This window comes from Lemur catta, chromosome 8 (assembly GCF_020740605.2).
Source record: "Lemur catta isolate mLemCat1 chromosome 8, mLemCat1.pri, whole genome shotgun sequence".
In the NCBI taxonomy this organism is placed as follows: domain Eukaryota; kingdom Metazoa; phylum Chordata; class Mammalia; order Primates; family Lemuridae; genus Lemur; species Lemur catta.
Genome location: NC_059135.1, coordinates 34,897,561 through 34,918,086, shown reverse-complemented (window position 1 = coordinate 34,918,086; position 20,526 = coordinate 34,897,561). Strand labels below are relative to the sequence as shown.

The following is a 20,526-nucleotide window of genomic DNA, read 5'->3' as shown; positions in this document are numbered from 1 at the left end:
CTATTTCATTTATTTCGTTGCTCAAATTATTTCAGCTTTGGCCATTAGGAACTCTTTCAGTTGGCTCCTGTGTCCCTTTAATGTATCCCCATGACTATGGGCTTTTTGATGACTTTCTTACTGGCAGGTATTATAAGATGCTTCAAGGCTCCATCTTGTATATTTCCTCCCCAGGTCCTAGAATCAGCCATTTCTAAAAAAATATCCTAGGTTCTTTTTATTGAAGGATAATATTGGAAACGAAGATCTGGGCACCAGACATACATGTTTTTAAATACCTATAACTAGACATAGACATGAAGAACTTGCAAAATGATACATTTTAAGGGTGTTAAAACTGGTGAAGGGAAAGTAACAGAAAACTTCCAGCTCCATTTTTATAGTTTAATGGAAAAATTGGGGTAGCTTTCACTTTGGGTATTTACTATGATCCAGAAAGAAATGTTATGATCTTTCATTTTCAGGTGATAGAGTCAATGTGTTTGAGGAGGTGGCAAAGGCTAAAAGAGTTCCTTACTTTTATGTTGTTGTCAGGCTTCTATTTTTTCAACAAGAGTAGTATCTTAGTCTTTCAAAAACAATATATATATTCTCTGTGCCTCAGTAGCAAAATAAAGTCTATATCTAATAAACTATAAGTATGATATTGATTTGATAAAGCCATGAGTCCAGAAATCCACTTCAATAAGGCATATGTACAGGGAACAGATTAAGAGATTGGCCCTGATAAACGGAGTTCACACCTCAAAACATCCTCTCCCTTGTTTTCCCTCTGAGGTCATAGGAAGGAGACAGGTGGTGGAGGCAGGAATCATTTGGACATCAGTGGCAATCAAATACAGAGGTATCAAGCCCCACTCAGCCCGAGCGTCCTCCTATAGGAACTGATGTCATCAGTCCAAATCACGGGGAAACCACTTTAAGATGATCAAGCATGTTAAGTATCTGTTCTACTCAAACTTCAGTATCAGCGCTTCCAAAGACTCTTCCCTGCATCTCTGAGATCTCAACAAATTGTGATCCAACAACAAAGAGAGGCAGCTGGAGTTCTGGGGGAAGAAAAGTATTCTCATCCAAACTAGACTGATTATGTAAGGAAATACCTGGAATCCTATGCATACCTGTGATTAGGCTGACAACATTTGCCTTCATTTTCAATTGTGCCTCTGCATCTTTAAACTAACTAACACAGGCTAGAAGTTCGCTTGTGCACATCAGCAATGAAAGGCTCAAATCTCAGGCAAGCTTTTGTCCAAACTTCATCATGTCATAGTGTGTTCCCATATAATACTTTACTTTCATCTAGGCATAGTTGGGAGATTATATGTGACAAAAGCAGAAGTTATCAGTCACTAGCTGGAATGGTATAAAGGTCCAGGGGTAGGTAAAAAATTCAGATACACTAGAGTTCATAAGTTTTGCTTACATCCCAGTGCTGGTCCAGGAGTACTGAATGAAAGACAAAGGCCCTGGTTCAAACCCTGATTTTCCTATTTCCTAGCTCCATCAGCACAGGCAAGTTACTGTACACGCTGGTGTCTGTTTCATCAGCTGTATACTGAATACTGATTTGGATATCACTACTATGATTCCATCATCTAATGTACTTTATTCCTGGGCATACTGAGAGGGGTACCCTTAAAATGATCCAAATCAGCAGCGTCAAGGAGAACGCAAGCAGAGTTCAGACAATTAATTTTATGGTATTTTTAAAATTCCGTCTAGTGGCTGCTGGGTTATAAGTAAGGCGCTGGGACCCAAACCCAGAACTAGAATGAGTAAAGAGGAAGAGGTCCAGGAAGGATGAGAACTGCCATGTTCTAAGTGATGTAAAACAACTGTTGTGTCTATTCGGGTGCAACAGACACTGTGTAGGAGTCTTCACCCCTCAATTTCCTAACCCTTATCTGTCTGAGCACACTCATGGATGAGTCATAGAAGGCCGAACATGTTTGCTTACAGTAGGTAGCTGTATTGGTAGGTGTGCTGCCCTCCCAAGGGAAGAGAAAATCTGAAGGCGGAGAAATAAGGACCGCTGTTACTACAGCGGGGAATTCCTAGAGGAACAGCAGGAACAGTTCGTGTTTCTGAAATTGAACTTATTTAATAGGTGAAACACGTTCTACTTAGCACTCCAGGGCAGAAAACAAAATCGTAGATGTTAAAATGCAATTTCTCATTTTTCCTCCCAAACCCCACTTTTTCCCTTTAAGAGAAAGAGAGCTGCAGGGAGAAGAAACCAAACCAGACTTCTGCTCTCAAAAATGACCTATAGCTACAAGTTTTTACCAAAGAATTTCTATGTCAAATGATTTAAAAACCAGAGGAAGCCTTAAAAAAAAAAGCCAAAGGTTTAAGTGTATGAGAACAGCGTTTCCTGCCACAAGGATTTCCTGTTTTAGGCAACCACAGCGATGTGGAGAAACATCCGCCCCGTGGCCACAGCTGAGCACTTCTCTGTTCTACTTACCCTTCCTCCCCAACAAAGGTGACATATAGCTTGTTTCTCTGCAGATCTTTTCTGGAGTAGCCCATAATCTGATTAAAAGCATCTTCTAGTAAGTGATCTCTTCGAATAATCAACCTGTCCATAAAGAGACAATGTGAAAAATACAGATTATTTCCTGATCCTTACTTTCTAGAATTTCACATTTGCCATTTGATTTCCATTTACCACAAATAACTAGGTGAGAAGCAGCAGAGTTACTTAATATCACTCCTGTCTGCAATAAAGTGCACATTTCTCTTAACTCTTAATAGCATCAGCAAAAGTTACATTAAGAAAATCATTGGTAAATAGAGCACCCCACCTATAACCTGTAAAAACAACTGCAGAATCCTTTCCAAATGGTCAAATCAATTTATCCAAGAAGAAAAATGATCATAAAACCACACACATGCACACATATACAACTTTTGTTTAGTAAAGCAAGAACATGAGGTAATAATGTTTTAAGTTTCGATGTACCTACTCTAGACAAGGAATTCAATTACCAAGTGCCCAGAGAGATGATTTTGAGAACAAGGAGAAAAAAAAAAAAAAGTTCCCAGTGGCTTCCAAAGCAGAGGAATTTATAATTGTGCTTAATTTTTAAAATTAATTTAATTTTTTAAATTAAGTGAATCTTGAGATTCCCTAAGGGATGGATACAAATGAATGATGCTTGTGTCTGGTTAATCTACTTGTGATGATGATAATTAAAGTCATCCTTCCACAGATATCAATGTTCCCTTAATATCAATGGCAATGAGCAGGGAATGATAAGGATGCCAGTGCATGACAGCTGGATCATCCAGACCTTCAAAAGTCAAGTGCGAGTGAAGTAAAGCTCAGAGAGGTATGGTGTTTGGGGCAGGCTGATGTTTTGACAGTGATGAAGGTGGAATTTAACTGACCAAGCCCTTTGACCCCACGTGCACCGGGTAGTGAGCCATGGGGCTGTTGTTGGGCTGGCCCCTGGACCCTCTCTCTGGGTCACAGTGGTGCATCAGCGGAGATCTTGCCTCCTTTGTCCTCTCTTAGTGGCAGAATGATCTCCAGTGGGACATGGAACGGGGTAAGGGTGGGGAGAAAACAAGGATGTTACCTTAACTAGGGAGTGAAAACAATTCTAGGGCGAACAATTCAGCTGCCCCATTTAAAGGGAGGTAGATGAAGAAGGGCAGAAATGACATTCATGACATATTCTGTTGTGAAGTTTGTTTCAAAGAATCAAATAGAGCCAAGCACTATTCCTACACTCAGGTCAGCTCATAAGACAGTAACTTGCAATATAGGACATTGTGATAGTTTTATATCTAATTAATATACTATATGCCAACAAAGAGCTGCTTTTCGGAAGAAAAAAATAAATCAGCTCTTTATTCTGCATGTATTTTTACATGGAAAGTGGCACTGTCTTCACTGCTTTCAAATCTTAGGCTTAAATGGTGCTTAATTCCAGAATGATGTTTTAGATGACACTAGCCTAAAACAAAGGCTAGTCATCCCAAGTCACAATCAATTTCTTACATTCCCAACCTCATCCCATCCTTTCACCACCTATAAGTCATATGGTTGGTATCACTTTGACTTACTTTAATTTCCCTGGGCCTTGTCCATATCCTTTAGTCTCTAACTTCCTGTAAAAGTTCCTTAGTTTGGCTTCAAAATCTCGCTTGTAAGGGGCTGGAGCCCTGGCATTGGCACGCTGAGTACCTATGGAAAACACAAAGAGGACAATCTGGATTTGTGCACTGTCCTAATGTTTATCACATCACCATGAAAAAATACTATCACAGGTAACAAGGAAAGGAGGCAATACTTTTAGCTTCTGCATTTTTCATCTCTCCAAGTTGAAGGATGTAACAAACCTTAACCAAGGTCTTAAGAGATATCTTCTTTGTGGCATTTTGGTTGAGAATAAAAATCCTGTTTGAATAGTTACAATGGTGCCCATGTGTTTCTCAAATATGTTCCCCTTTTCAGTCCAAACTAAGATGAGTCAAACAGAATTACTCATGTCTAATGGTAACTGTTCAGGATGGAATGTCTTTGCTTGCTGCTGAATGTTATCATGGCAATTAGACAGGAAGTTACAATGTGCAAGTATGTACTACATAAGGTGAGAATAGTGAGTTTTTATCATTTACTCTAAATTCCTCACCAAAAACCCCCCATAAAACTCCTTCAGATACACATTATCACAAAGAATGATTTTAGACACACAATTACGTGTATTTCATATTGCATGGTAAAATAATCTTAATATAATAACTGAATTCAGACATATTGCCAAAGGCACATACCTCCTGGTTGTATAAAAAGTAAGTAATACTAATATTTATTACATTCTTAATATGTGTCAAGTACTATGAATATCTATAGATTATCTAAATATATTTTATATGTCATTCGATGGTAAACATCATCAACAAAATGTAAAAGTAACATAGTTTGTACTTGTTTCCATAGAAAAATCTGGCTTTGTGTTACAAGGTGACTAAGCAACAAGGCGGGATATAAAACTGATGATGAATATGAGAATCAGACACGGAGCCATGACAAAAACACTGCATATTTCCATTAAATATTTCCAACCTCAATGAAAGAAACCAGAAAGCAAAAATTGTGAAGGCTGGTTTATCACATACTATGCAAGTTCATTAAAAGTTTCTTGAGCAAATGAATCAACTAAATGGTTATTATTCGTCACTAACACTGTGTTAGGTTCAGCAGCAGAAGCCCTAAATGAACAAGGCAGGGTTGCTGGAGTAGATACCTTAGGTGGAGAGACAGAAATAAAACATCAACAATTATAGAATAATTAAGTCCTACACTAGATGGTATACAGACTAGAGTGCCAAGGGAACACAATTATCGCCCTGGGGCTGCACCTAGCCGTATAGATCTATTTTGTTTGCCCTACAATCTTTTTGGAAGAGTTTAATTGCCAACATCTGAAAATTAGGAGATTTCAAGTAAAAAAAAATCCCGACTTCTGCCTTGAAAATTATTTGGGAAGTCTTGCAATAATAAGCTTGCATTTCCTTGGAAATACAGCGGGTAGCTGCAGCCACTCTGTTAGATGAGGCACATGCTTGCCACTCAGCCATAGCCACTCTGTGACACCGGCCGCCTGGCCCCCCTCAGTATTTGCATTTGAGATCAGTGTTTTAGAAAAGTAATAGCAATGTCACAGAAAAGGAATGAGTATAAGCAGAGAACAAAATGGAAAAGAACTTAGGGAGGAGGCTTATTGGAACCAAACCTTGTAAACAGAAGAGAATCTGTATTTTATACTGGGCACAGCAGCAAAGCTGGAATAAGCATTGCATGTGTGTTCAGAAGACACTGAGGGGACCCTGGTAACCTAAAGGGGAGGCGGATGGCTGGGGAGTAAATGGGAAATTTAATCAATCAGAAGGTTTGGAACCAAATTATGAGAGGAATTTTAAAAATCTAGCAGAGTAGTTTGGGTATGATGCAGCCAACGATGGGAAGCCTTTATAGGTTCTTGAGCAAGGGTATGACATCCAAGTGCTGTTTTATTTAAGAAATTATTTTCAGAGTTTGTTGAGTGAATTAAAGGTGGCAACAGAAAAGAGCTCCAGTTAGGAGTTGCTGCGGCAATCGAGGCCTGAGGGGATAGGCCCAGACTGGAGTGGGTGACTCAGAGAAACACTTACAACGTGAAATAAGCATGGGGAACAGAGCAGATAAGTACGGAAGAGGAATGGGAAGTGTTGATAACAAATATAAAGATTTTTGTAATAACAACAACAGCTATCATTTGTTAAATGCCTGCTATACATTAGGAACAATGCGCTCTGCATAGGGGATCTTGAGAAATCCTCACAAGTCGCTGCAGCAGGTATCATTATAACCATCATCATCACTTTGCAACTTGTTTTCCTTAACAAAGATGCAGTTTCCTGCCGAAGTCACATGCCAGTGACAGTGGGTTTGGGATTTGAGCCAGACCTGTTAGATGCTATAAGTAGTTGGAAAATGATGCTGGCGGACGGGGCATGTGAAGTTTTATACACATTGAGTTGGAGATGGCAGCTAGCCCGGTGGATACACTCTAGCAGCACTTGAAAATACAGTACTTGAGTTGGGGTGAGAGATTAGGGCCACACGCGTGGATTAAATGAGTGAATGTGTGTATGGCACTTGCGCAGTGCCTGTTGCTTAAGAAGACCCATATCAGTGTTAGCTCTTGTTATCTGCATAGAGGTGAATACTGAAGACATGGGGAAATGGGCTTTTAGGAAGGAATTTGTACAAAATTTGTATAATAATCTGTCTAGAGATCTGTTTGCATAGTTATGAATCTTTTACCCAAAGAGCTAAGAGTTATGTTATAAAGAAAACAAATAAACTTGACCTTAAAAGGTATGGGAAGCAGAAGGGACTCCTAGGCAGTTGTTCTCAATCCTGACCGCACCATAGAATCACTTAGGAAGCTTTAAAAAACCCTAATGTTCAGGCCACACCCAAGGTCCACTGCATCAGAATCTGTAAGGCTGGGACTCGGGCATGAGTGTTTTATACAGTTCTCCAGATGATTCCAATGTGCAGCCATGGTGGAGAACCACTATTCCCTTACAGAAAGGTCAAATATAACCAACACAACATGTGAACAACACCCAGGCATTAACACAGGGCAATTGCTTCCTGTGTATTTGAAAGGTATCGTTTGTAACATGAAGCAACATGAGCTCCATGAGCACAGGCTACTTTCCTAGTTGGACGAGGAACATGACAGTGCAGTACAAGTCCACTCAGAGGTGGCACAATAAAGTTACCAGTGCTCCAGTCTGAGAAACTGCAGACTGGTAAACCCAGACAGTGCAGTGACTCAGCCTTCCTGAGCACAATCATTGATAGGGAAGAGGAAAATGAAGAACAAAAGACTGAATGAATATCTTCAAGAGTCAAAAGAAACATGATTCTTTAAGAGTTGATTACCTTAAAAAACAGCACATACAGTATACTATTGCTGTATAATTTGAGATGCTTAAAAGGATATGGGAAATGCCACAATGCATTCCATCAATATCAGTACAAACACAGTAAAAATTAGCTCTGACTCCATTTACACCCTAGGGAAAGGAATTTAATTACACAGACTCTGGAGACAGCAACTGTTAAATGCAAAAATTCTTTTGCTAGTAGTTCTATTATGAAAAAAAAACATTTATATATTACTTCATCTTTTTAAAATTACAGTAAATTTTGCTGTTGGGCTTTGTCAAATTCTTAATACAAGTCAGGTATAAGTGCCAAGAAATTCCAGGGCAGGAACGATGTTACTTCCACTTTGGAAATAAAAAAGTTCTTGGAAGATTGAGCTAACAGAATTGTACGGGAGCCACAAGTTCAAGTGAAGTTCTAGGATACAATACTTTTATAGAGAGAGTAATTTTACGGTCTTTACAGTCCTAAAAAAGAAAATCAGATATAAAAATCAATGTCACATCTAGTAAGTGACCAAATGAAGGGTTGACTTTATGAATAGTCAGCAGTATGCTAATTATTTGTGGGAAAAATTTCAGTTGCAGGCAGATATTAAAGGTTTTCTTTCTTTGTCATTGCTAGGCAGACCTAAAGAACTTCAATATAGTGTTGTCCCATTTTCATATACTATTACAAAATTGAATAATCATATACAAACTAAAGAATTCCGCCTGACTAAATTATTTCAGATGACACTAGAAGCATCTTGGCATCAAACTCCTGAGCAGTCTGAGTCTTTTTCGATGCTGGGTATGCAGCCTGGAACCCAGATTGCTCTGATGCTGGCACTCGCTCTGTGTTAGACAGGGCTTGGAGCTTAGCCTAATCCAGCATGGCTCCAGGCCTCTGTCCTGGGATGGCTCAGAAGCCCACTTCTTTCCTGGTTCACTTTCAAAACATCTCTATGACGTTAAAAAAATCCCCTATTAGTAAATGAGAACAAAACATTGAACATTATAATAATTTCTGGAAGGCTCTATCTTCTGGAACACAGCTCAACACTGGAACTTAAGAAGAAAACATCTCCAAAATAGCTGGCACAAAGCACAAGCACTGAAGTCCATGCATGTTTACTTCATTCTCTAAGAGTAGTGAAAGGCCCTCGGGTCAGTGTTTGAGCTTGCTGATGCTCATGTGCATATCATTTATGGAAAACACCAAGTGATGCTCTGATTTCTCAGACCTTGGGAAAGGTATTGGCAAAGAAGTAACTTACTAAAAGAGGAAAGCTGAAGGGTCTGCTAATGGCAGGCATCCTCTGACAGCACTGAGGGTGAGGACATGGGAGACTAACAGCAGCAACAAATAAAACCTCTATACTGTAATAGGGACAGTATGTGAGGCTTTCCTTCAGTCTCTGGAATTACAACTTTACCCGCCCAGGGAGCGTCCTTCACTTGTGCTATTTGGTTCCCAGATCATCTTTGTAGTGCTGAACCAAGGGAAGGGGTAGAATACTTTTTAAAAAAAAACAGGTATAAAGCTACTTCAGGGACTGTAGGAAAGATGGGGGAAAGGGGAATGAGAGAAAGAGAGAAATAGGGAGGAAGAGAGAGGGAGAGAGGAAAGGAGGGAGAGAGAAGGGGAGGAGAGAAGAGAGAATGTGAAAAGAGTTGGAGATGAGATAAACAGATGCTAAGACTTCACAGGAAGAGAGAGAAGAAAAGATCCTTAAGGAGTCCACCGTGTGTTGGGAGAAATAATTCCCTCTCACAGCCCATCCCCTCAAGACAACCTTCAGCAAAGACCCACAAGGGTCTTCTATGTTCTCTGAGTGTATTTTACTTCTGTTGAGTGTGACTTCATGCTGGTGCTAGCTTCCAGGAAGTCCAGTTCTAGTCAAGTAACAACAGCTCTGCATCATAATTCCTCAGCACAATGACCTCCAAACCATGAGATATCCTCAATGTGCTGTGTATAGCAAAGAAAGGAGAAATATAATGCACTTACAAAAGAGTTTCAGCAAATAGTGGGTTAAACAAATTCTCATGCAATTAAAGTCATGAAGTTAAAGCTTTGGTTAACCTGGAAAATTCACATAAGAGAGCACATCTCCAATAATATTAGACAAATTAGGTGTCATTGCATTTAAATTCCTAGAAATGTGCAGCTTAAATAAACTGCTGGGTCCCCTATTTGGCGTAATAAACCATATGGTGTTTGGAAAGATCTTTTCCTTCTGGCATCGCTGAGGTTGGGATTGGTATTATAACGGTCCTAGAAAAACAAACCTTCACATTCCACAATTTTGACAAATTTTAGGTGAGCACTCAAACAGCTGCAAAAAGCGGTGAGTCAAAGTTTCCAAAGCCCCCTTCTCTCTGTATTTGAAAAGACATGTAAATGTGTTTGGAATGAGGAAAAGTGTGGAAAGTTTACCAGGTTCCTAGGCATTCTGAAGGAAGATCATTAAAATTTATTGTTGTAATTTTCATGATGTTATTCTCACACCACTAAGAGGGGTGAAATTCTAGCCACAAGAAGGAGGATCAGATCACTTTTAAAAGTCTGTTTGAAATGGGGCTTTCACAAAACCTTCAGGAATACTGGTAGAAGGAGAAGCTATTTTATACAAAGAAATGGAAGATTCCTCCACAGGGGAAATGAGGTTAGCTAGTCCTGCCCTTGGCTCATGTAGATCTAGTTACAGTTACTTCCACTGATATCAGGCCGTACATCCCAATTTCAAGATCAAACAAAGCCCACTGAAACAGAGTAGGCCAAAAATATGGAGATGATTCTTCCTGAAAATTAAAACCACCACAAACACTGCTAGCAATTTAGATATATTTGGGTTACACATGTCTTTGGAAAATGTTTAACTCTAAATCTAAGTTTCCAGAATGCATTTTTTTATTGCCACCGAGGATTACTCATGTGCATTTGCGATGCTAAATGAAGAAGTGCATTTAGTCAATATTTAGAACGCTCATATAGTCTCCAAGTATGTTCAGCCATCTTCAAGAACATGCCTTTGCAAGGCTCCAAAGAGACAGAATCTGGTGATCTCCCTTTCCCTGGGGAGGGTGGGCCACAGAAAAGGCCTGGAAAGAAGAGTCTAGACTGGCAAGAGCAATCATCCACATGGCTCCATTTCCTTAACCATAAACATCAGGTAAAGGGACAATCCATTTTAAACTTCAGCATAGGTTTTACGAAGATAAAGACCAGTCAGGATGATTAAATGTCTAAGCAGCCAGCTCTGCAAATCAGGAAGAAATTGATTCAATTATTCCAATTATTAATGGTTCAAATAAGGACAAACCATGCTTCTTGGAATCAAATTTCCAGAAAGAAAGAAAATGGGATAAATTAATGTTTATTAGCTACTCATTATGTCCCAGGCACCAGGCAAGGTGTTCTCTCAAAAATAACCATGAGAAATGGGGTGATTATTACTATGCCCATTTTACAGAAAAAGAAATTCAGGTTCAGGGAAAGAGGTAAATTGCCCAAAGTCCCACAGTTGCAAAATGATGGAGGCCAGCTGGGAATTCTATCCATTTCCCCCTACACCTTTAAACTTACCTGTAGTGTCATACACTTATTTCCTCCCAGCCTGTGTCATCAAAATAGTTGTCCCTACTTTGTTCCAAAGCTGGCTGTGCTGCTGCCTCCACTGTCCAGCCTTCCCATAGGCCTGTGCCATGTTTGTCACATTCCACCAACCACTCTCCTTCCTCCCACATCCGTGATCTCTGCACATGCATGCCCAGCCTTCCACACCTAAAATCCCTTTCTTCCCTCTTCTTCCTCTAACTTCTGTCCTATTTTGCTTTCTTTTCACCTCCATACTTTGTGAAAAGAACATTCACCACTCCTGGATTCTACTTTACATCCTGGATCCTTCTGTAACTGGTCACAATCCAGTGGATGACCTATCACTTCATAGAACCCCTTTGGCAAAGACAATTTATAACTTCATGATAGTCACACCTAATGGCCTGTTTTCACACTCATCCTTTCTGAACCCCTTGAGCATCTGGCCCTGTTAACCACTACTCCTTGAAAGCTGGCTCTCCCTAAAAGACTCCCTGATGCTATTCCAATATCCATTGGCTCTTTCTTTCACGTGCTCCTCTGCCTCAGACCATCCCTTAAATATTGGGGTTGCTCATGGCACCAACCCTCTATTTTCTCATCTTTTCGCTGACTTGTCCTCCCTAGTTCCTCTACGCTACACTCTGGGTTTAAACTGCCACAAGTACACTGATTTCCTAGCTGTCAACCTCTCCTGAGCTCCATGACTATCTTTTCCAGTTGTTTTTGGGTATCTCTAATTGATGGCTCAAAGATTTAATGCCAAACACGTCCAAAATCAAACTTATTTAATCTCTCCCCTTCAGTCTAAATCTTTTCTGTTTCTGGTGGATGGTGCTACCATCTGCCTGGTGGTTTAGGTGGTGAAGACTTTCAAATTTGCCTTGACTCTTCCCTACCTCGACTTAGAGTGCTGATGTCTCTGCATCCCACAACACATCCCTTCAGTTAATTCCGTTGTCTCCCTCTCCACTGCCACTGTCTAGTCCAGCCTTGTACCATGTCACCTGGGCTAACACAATAGCCTCCCAAACAGTTTCTCTCACTTTGGTCTCTCATCTTCTAATCCATCCTCCCTACTGCCAACAAACTGATCTTTGAAAAACAGGGTATTACTGGTATTCCTGTTTATAAATTTTCTTTGGCTTCATACAGACTACAAAGTAAGGCTTCAAAGACAAACCAGCACTAGCCTACATTTCCAAACTGAGCTCTGAGAACTTCTTTTCATATGTCTCTGTTAATTCCCCTAAACTGCTTTCATGTTTCTGAGGCATAGCTTCTGCTACCCCTTTGACTAGAATGTCCTCTTTCTTTGGTCCACCTGGTAAACTCCTAGTCATCATCCTTCGAGGCTCCACTTCATACCTGTTATCTTCACCTTGACCCAAACACCCACCCCCAGCACTGAAGGAATAGTTGTTCCCACATCTGTGCTCCCATACATTTCTTCACTATAGGACTAACTACAGAGCTTTACAGAGTCATTTGCTGACTCACTGCCCCGCCATGAATTCTTCAAAGGCAGAAACTGTATCATTCATATTTGTAGTCCCAGGATCTAATTCAGTGCTTGGATCATAGTTGGATGCTCAATAAATCTGTGTTGAATGAACAAATTAATAGACCATTTCCTGTTTGCAGTACTCAATTAGGCTACAGCTTCATTATCACAGCAATATGGGGAAACACATGTTATATATCAAAGAATGTAATAGAAGCTTTTTATGACACATGTGGAGTTTGGACCTCTACTTGAAATAGTTTTAAATTCTAATAGCTGTTAAAGTGTGAACAATACATTGCCTATATAATAACGATAAATATAGCTGATGTTCTGTCAACATTATGACTATCTTCCTTAAAAAAAAACTCATTTGCTAAGCTGCATTTTCTATCATTCACCCATTCACTCCTTCATTCACATCTACCTCTTTCAAAAAAAGCTTAAACTTACATGGTTTAGTTTATCTATTAACATGTTCTATCTACCCATCCATCTCTGTTCTTCCTATTTAATGCAATTAGTGAATACTGTAGGGAAAAATATCCAAGTCCATTAAACTGAATAATTTAAATTCTATTGTATTTCTTGAAGAGTAGAGACTTTACTTTTATTGCATATCAAATTGGTCTCTTCACTAGAACTTTTTAAAGCCAAAAGCAACATAGTAGTTTGTGCCCTAATATTTTCCAAGATACATTAGGCACTACATAACACAATGAAACATAAATTCTCCATTTGAGTATGTCATACTACTAATATTTATGCTCCTATTCATCATCTCTCTGTGAAAGTGAATCCCCATGGAAACAAGCCACACTTAAGAGAAAGGAAATGCCGCATACGAACCTGTGCTAACACTAAAGGTGTATCCAAAGTGTTCCCTTCCTGTGCTTCATGAAGGACAGAACGTGTGACTTGAGGGCTCACTCCTTAGAGAATTCACTGCAAGCAGCAGGTAGACTCACCTGGCGAGTTCTGAGGAGACGACACGGGGGAGCCACGTGGGGACTGACAGTAGCTGGGGTGGAGTAAGGCATGTGGAGGCACATATGACATTATCTCTTCTTCAAATAAACTGGGGAAAGACAGGAAACAAAATGGGCACTTCAGCCAAAGAAGTGTGGAAAAGCCTAAAGCCTGAACGTGTAAAGCAGTTGATCTCTCACCCTGACCCATTCCATCAAGATCAAGTTCACTTCCCGAAGGGAGCACCTGTCCCCTCCCCCTTGCAGGTAATCCTTGGGGCAAAAGAGCTGGCTGCTGTAGCTTTTGTGAAACCTGTGGTTATTTGCCTATTTTTCTGCCAACTTCAGAGAACACGATTTCTATTTTACCATTCTAATATGTGAGTTTGAATGTACATGTTTGTTTAAAAATTGTACCTGGGTTTTTAGATTTGGAAATAAGATTCAAACACAATAGAAAATGTTTATCGAGAACCCATAATACAAACACAAAGTATGTTCTGCATCTTCATTCCAAGAAATAAGCAACAGGGTCTTAACCTTCAAAGAGCCTGGGATTTAATTGGATAATTAAAAACAAAATAAAACAAAATACTTCCTAACTGCTTCCAAAATACTTACAACTGCTAAATAATGAGCACCCGTGTTTACCCTGGCTACTGTTTTTCAAATGTGAGGATTTTGATATTAGATTATTTGTCATTTTTCTCTTCCATATTGAAACTTTTGTTTCTAATACTGTCCTAAAAAAAAGATGGTAACCAGAGACCTGAGTTCTTGGACTCCTAGACTCTTCATTAAATATTATGAGAAAAAAAACAACAACTGATTTGAGTATTAAGCTCAAATATATAACCATTTGGCAAAATAGAATTAAGATAACCATAAAAGTAAGAGGACTCATTTTTTTAATCAAGAGGTAGAAGTAGGTTTCTTTTTCTTCAAACGTGGCCAAACCTAGAAACCTGTTACTTGTTTTTGGAAAAACATTCAGTAGAAGTGGCAACAGTTCAATCTCATAGAGATTTAAGGAAAGGACTCCTAAGGGTTCTAGCACTGGTTCTAAACAGAACTAATTTTGCCCCCACCTTCCAGGGGACATTTGGAAATGTCTGAGGACATTTTTGGTTGTTGTAACTGGGGGAGGGAGTGCTATTGGCGTCTAGTGGGTAGAGGTCAGGATGCTGCTAAACATCCTGCAATGCACAGGGTAGCTCTCTGCAAAAAAAAGACCTACCCAGCCCACAATGTCAACATTACTGAGGCTGAGAAACCCTGGGTTATAGCAGTGCAATAACAACACCTGCAATAGGCCACTGTAGCCAAAGCATTTGTATGTGATAGTTTTTCAAACCACCATTTTACTTCTGAACTGTAAGTCAGAAGACATGGAAACAGAAGCAGTAAGTACTCTCATCTGCAATACCCAATTAAGCCCTGAAACAGTCAGTCCTCTTTTTGAATAAATCAATAGCCAGTGGAATAAGGTGAATTTTAAATTAATTGCCAAGAAAAAGTCTCACTTGCTACTGCAAGGATCTAGAAACTTAAATTAGGTAAAGGGTAGGAATTAGCCTCAGACATCTACACCTGTGGCCTTGTGATGACATTTCTTCTTTCCTATAAATATAACCAATACTCAGAAATTTTTCATATCAAGAGAGAAATTTTTCATTTGAAAAGTTTAATACATAAAAGAGAATATGAAAATTCTCAATACATATCCTCCAGGAAGAAATGTTAACACTATTATTTTTACTTCAAATACACACACATACTTATAGATCTGTATATATCTATATATAGATGTATATATCTGTGTGCATATGTGTGCATGTGTGTATACTAAGTTCCTTTTGTTCTCCTCTATCATGATTTAAAGGTATTCTTCCTTTCACAGTTTTCTATTTTGCAACATATATGTATAGATAAGTAATACATGGTTTTGTCTTATGCATTATTTAAAAATTACATAAATGCTATGTAAGTATATAGCATTCTTGAGATTTTTCTTTCACTCAACAATATAGTTCTGATATGTACGTGAATACATAAGGATCTAGTTTATTCCTTTTACCTGCTATATAGTTGGCCATTCTATAAACATATTGGTTTATTTATCTATCCCTCTTTTGACAAATATTTACTTTTTTCCCAACTGTGTGCTTCTATCAATAATGGTGCAATGAGCACCCTATATATGTCACCTTGTGTACATGTGAAAGGGTTTCTTAGTGTAAATATGGTATATCCCTAAAAGTAGAGTTGCTCAGTCATAATGCATAAACCTTTTCAACTGTACAGAATAGTGTTAATTTGCACTCAAAAGAGGTTGTAGAAACTGCAATCCAATCCCACCAAGCCCAAACATAATATAAGAGTTTCTATGTCTCATTTGGTATTATCAGACCTTTTAATTTTTACAAATCTAATATGTGAAATGATATCTCATTATTTCAAATTGTATTTTATAATTAATAGCATCTTTCCATGAGTTTATTAGCTATTCATACTTCAATTTCTATGAAATGCCTTTTCATATCCTTTACGGATTTTTCTATTGGGTTCTCTTCTTTTAAATTAAAAGCATTCTTTATATACTCATAACCTCTTTGTTTTTTATGTGTTGTGAATATATTCTTCCAGTTTATCTTTCTTCATGCCTTTATTTTATTTATTTATTTTTTTGAGACAGAGTCTTACTCTGTTGCCTGGGCTAGAGTGCCATGGCATCAGCCTAGCTCACAGCAACCTCAAACTCCTGGGCTCAAGCAATCCTCCTGCCTCAGCCTCCCGAGTAGCTGGGACTACAGGCATGCGCCACCACACCCAGCTAATTTTTTCTATATATTTCTAGTTGTCCAGCTAATGTCTTTCTATTTTTAGTAGAGACGGGGTCTTGCTCTTGCTCAGGCTGGTCTTGAACTCCTGAGCTCAAATGATCTGTCCACCTTGGCCTCCCAGATGCTAGGATTACAGGTGTGAGCCTTTATATGTGGCATTTTCATTATAAAAATTTTAAAATTTTTATGTAGTCAAATTTATCAATCATTTCCTATATGAGCTCTGATAGAGGTATATTTTTTTACATGAGTTAGTGAAAGAATACATTAAATAGAATAATCAATAGCAAATTCAATAAGGGCATTTAAAGGTCTCCCTATTGGAAAATAATTTTATATGGGTTTATTTTTAACTGAATAACATCCTCCTAGACCTATACTATCTCTACATTGCAGCTTCCTGACAATCAAGTTCATCTGTATCAGGAGTGACTTTCCTTTTTAAGAAATAGACAAAACATAAAAACAATCACAAAGTCTTCCACTATGTATGCAACAAGGACACTGCTGAGTTTATAATCACTGATTCATATCACTCAAACTCCAAAGTAAAATAAAAAATAAAGAACTGAGGATATGACCCCAATTTTTCAATAATCATTAAATATTATTTCTTAAGCATGTATATGCAACACCTTGTATCATTTGTACTTTCATTAAAATAATAAACACATTTGATCACCTGAATGAAATAAAAGTCTAGAATTAACCATATGTATTCATTATAGAACTATTACATGTAAGTGAATTTCTCACACTTCTTCAATGGCCCATTAGCTTCAGAGAACTCGCTTATTTTCTCAAACAGGGGGAAATGTAGCCTTGATCTTTATATAATACATGAATGAGTTTTCAAATTCTAAATACTTTGAATTCAACCACATAACACACAGAAACTATGCCAACTGTCGTGTTTATTTTACTACAAATATTCTAAGCTATGGTGTAATAAAATATTTAAGGCTATAGCATCTAAAGATTATTTAACTAAGGACAGGTGAATGATAATCATGACTTCTATTTTTACTAATTTCAAAAGCAGAATTCTTAGTTTAAATGAAAAAGCTTTAGTTTTCTAGAATGAAGCAAAAGAGTCATAACCAAGCCAGAATTTTATAACAAAATTCTGTAACTTAACTATTTTATCACCAACCAAACTATCACAGAAACATCATATCCTAATAGTAATTGACTAATAGTCTTCCTGACCCCTTAGCATACTACATGCTACTTTCAGAACTAGCTCAATATACCATAGACTGGGAAATGAGTCCCTTCCACCTCCCGCTCAATAGGTCCTGTTCAGAGTCAAGTGAAGTGAAGTATCTATGGAAAGTGATTTCATCCTTTTGAATTATGGTTCAATTACACAGTAAAGAAACAAGTGGCAACAATCAAGTGGGCAGTCAGAAATATAGCAACAAATATGGCAATGATCAGGTGGAGAATTGGATGGACATGGTCAGGGTCAAGATCACCATGAATGCCACAAAATGGTTGTCAGCACCCAGGGGTAGACAAAGCATTGCCGCAGTGGCTCGGCATGGCATTCCCTTTCATTCTAATTCTACACAGGTTGTAGAGGTGGGTGTCCCAACCACTAAGTGAAGCAAAGCTTTATTTTACTCTGGTTTGCCTTCATTTGAGGGACAATATCAAAAATGAGAAAGTCTTTTGAAAACTTGCCAGTTTCACTTCTAAACTACTCTAAAACCAAAGCTGATGTAACCGTCAGGAAAGAAAATACAACAGGTCAGTTTTATGAAGGTCTATCAAGTTGGCAGTAAGTACCAGGGACCAAATTTCAACTTTCTGCTTTGATTTCCCAAACCTAAACTCTCAAAACCATAAGGTAAATAAATAAATGTCTTAGCTCAGCTAAAGGGGACAAAGCACATTTTAAGAAAAAAACTTGAAAGAGAATATAAGTATGTATAGCCTCTCTTCTACAGTGAAGGAGTAAACTGTGTGTATGCCTTATTCAGATACCCTACTGCTCTGTTCTGTGAGGGGGACGTTTTATTCATTAGTCTCTAAGACCTTTCCCTTCTCCAGTACCACCTCCTTTACCAGCAGGGTAAAAACAAAATTAAATAGATCTCAGTGCTAACAAATGCAATCTGAAACACATTATCACTCAATCAGCATCTAACTCTTCAACATCAGTATTTCTATAATATGTCTCCTTTAAGGATAAAGGAGACATATTTTAGGTGACCATTATCAGCATATTATTTGCTAAAATGCTCCATAATATCTGATGACAGCAGACTTTCTGCTTCAAGAGCTAGTGTTACGTACCTCAGCAACATAACAAGGTCTGCATCACTTGAAAGGCGCACCAATCCTGGGGTCCCTTCAGTTCGGATAAATTGGATCTTCTCCCTATTTAAGCAAAGAAACAGCTCAAGATACATGTGGCAAACTTTTGGGACATAACTCAGTGGGGTAAAGCACATTTTTTTATGATGATCACAACACTTTTTGCTACCCATTATGGGGCAGCTACTATGTATGTGATACCCTAGGAATACATATCCAAGACAGACATGCTGTTTGCCTTCAAGGGTACCTTGTGAACATCAACATCTTCCAGTTCTAATTAACAATGGGAAAAAAAATTTTTTCTATTGCTTTAATCATTTTGCTGCCCAAGTACTACTATAGGTAGTATACCGTCCAACCAGTAAAACTCAGTCTCTGCTTTGAGTCAAAGCTGACTGGGGGGCCTGGATCTAAGTAACAGTCTTAGGCCGATCCCCTGCTATTCCAAAAACAGATCGTGTCGGGATAGTTATCTATTTTCCTGAGGGTATACCCCTTTAAGTTATGAGTGATGAGCTCATTCCTAATTGGAAATAGATAATATCTATGCATTACATATTCAATGTGAAAGCATATGGCTTTTTTTAAATGAGGGAAAACCTGAAATACTTTTAGTTACTCCAGTTGGTGAAATAGATTGTGTGTATTCCTGTGCAAATGTATATATATATATACACATCAAACACAACCATGTGAGTTATTTCTATCATTATTTTATTATGTGATAACATCAGTTTTTTCTTTTTGTTTGGTAAGTCATCTGCATGTTACTATTCCCAATTTGTTATATGATTACGGTTTTCATAAAATTTTTCCTAGTTGGTTTCCCTTGTTTACATCATGCCATTTCAAAGCACACCATATTAATTTTTATAAGAGGAGGCAAAAATAAAAACATAAACTATGGTACTAAAACCATTACATTTGGTTAGAACATAGAGGCCAATACAGACATACAATTTTACTCTGAGTGCTAAGGCCAATATCTCTGACTACCATGTTATGAAATAAAATATCAATCACTGATATGTAAGTATTAATTTACAGTTAGTTCTTATCTACAAAGCATCTTGTTTTTCTATCTGATATTTTCACAAAGCCCCACTGTATTTTCTATTTCAAAATTCCAAACTCTCTTATTAAGATTACTTAGAGACTTGGAGGCAATGAGGTAATAGGCAAGCTTTAATGCTCAGAAGAAAAATTCCCTAATGCTTAGAAAAGTCAGTTGCCTTTCCCTTCACCACACAGCTCACAACTCATGATAAACAGATTTCAGTTCTTGGTTTCTTCTGGCTAGATGCCTTCTACATAATATGTTAGTATATGAAGCACCTATTCTTTAATATTTACCACATTTTCCTTTTTGTCTTTTATTGCCAGTAGCTAACTACTATTAAAAAAAAAGACTATTAAATAAGTGGTGGACACGTGTGTAAAGAAATTGCTAAGAAGTCCAGCCTCTCTGCTTAAAGTTATTTCAGCTTGAAGGCTTGAACCAGACAGAACATCATCTCTCAAGTGTTGAAATCGTATGCCTGAAGCACGTGATGGAAACCAAGGCCCATTATCTGGTACACAGTTTTTTGATAAAAGATATAAACATTGGTTGAAAAAAGCTAAATTAGAAAAAAGTTACCTTGGAGAAAAATGGACAATAACTTAACCAAAGAAGTACGCTCATAAGGGTTGGTAACAATATGCTTTGATCTTAAAGAATCAAAAGCTAGCTCTAACAAATACGCAGTTTATCTCCTTAGTCTATCATCACAATGAATCCAGGCAAACAGAACAAAACCGAAGAACAAACTGGCTAAGCACTCTCCTCTACTTCCTCAGCTGGAG

At 38.2% G+C, this 20,526-nt stretch overlaps 1 protein-coding gene across 2 annotated transcripts in view; it reads right to left on the bottom strand.

Moving 5' to 3' along the window:
- The window catches only part of HECW2 (HECT, C2 and WW domain containing E3 ubiquitin protein ligase 2), a 224,164-nt gene that overhangs the window by 34,637 nt on the left and 169,001 nt on the right, over window positions 1–20,526 (bottom strand). For both annotated transcript variants that reach the window (XM_045558979.1, XM_045558978.1), the window contains 4 exons: window positions 18,658–18,741; window positions 13,514–13,623; window positions 4,078–4,198; window positions 2,471–2,584 (listed from right to left, as the gene is read on the bottom strand). In XM_045558979.1, the coding sequence (XP_045414935.1) occupies window positions 2,471–2,584; window positions 4,078–4,198; window positions 13,514–13,623; window positions 18,658–18,741 (429 nt within the window). The remainder of the gene's footprint in view (window positions 1–2,470; window positions 2,585–4,077; window positions 4,199–13,513; window positions 13,624–18,657; window positions 18,742–20,526) is intronic.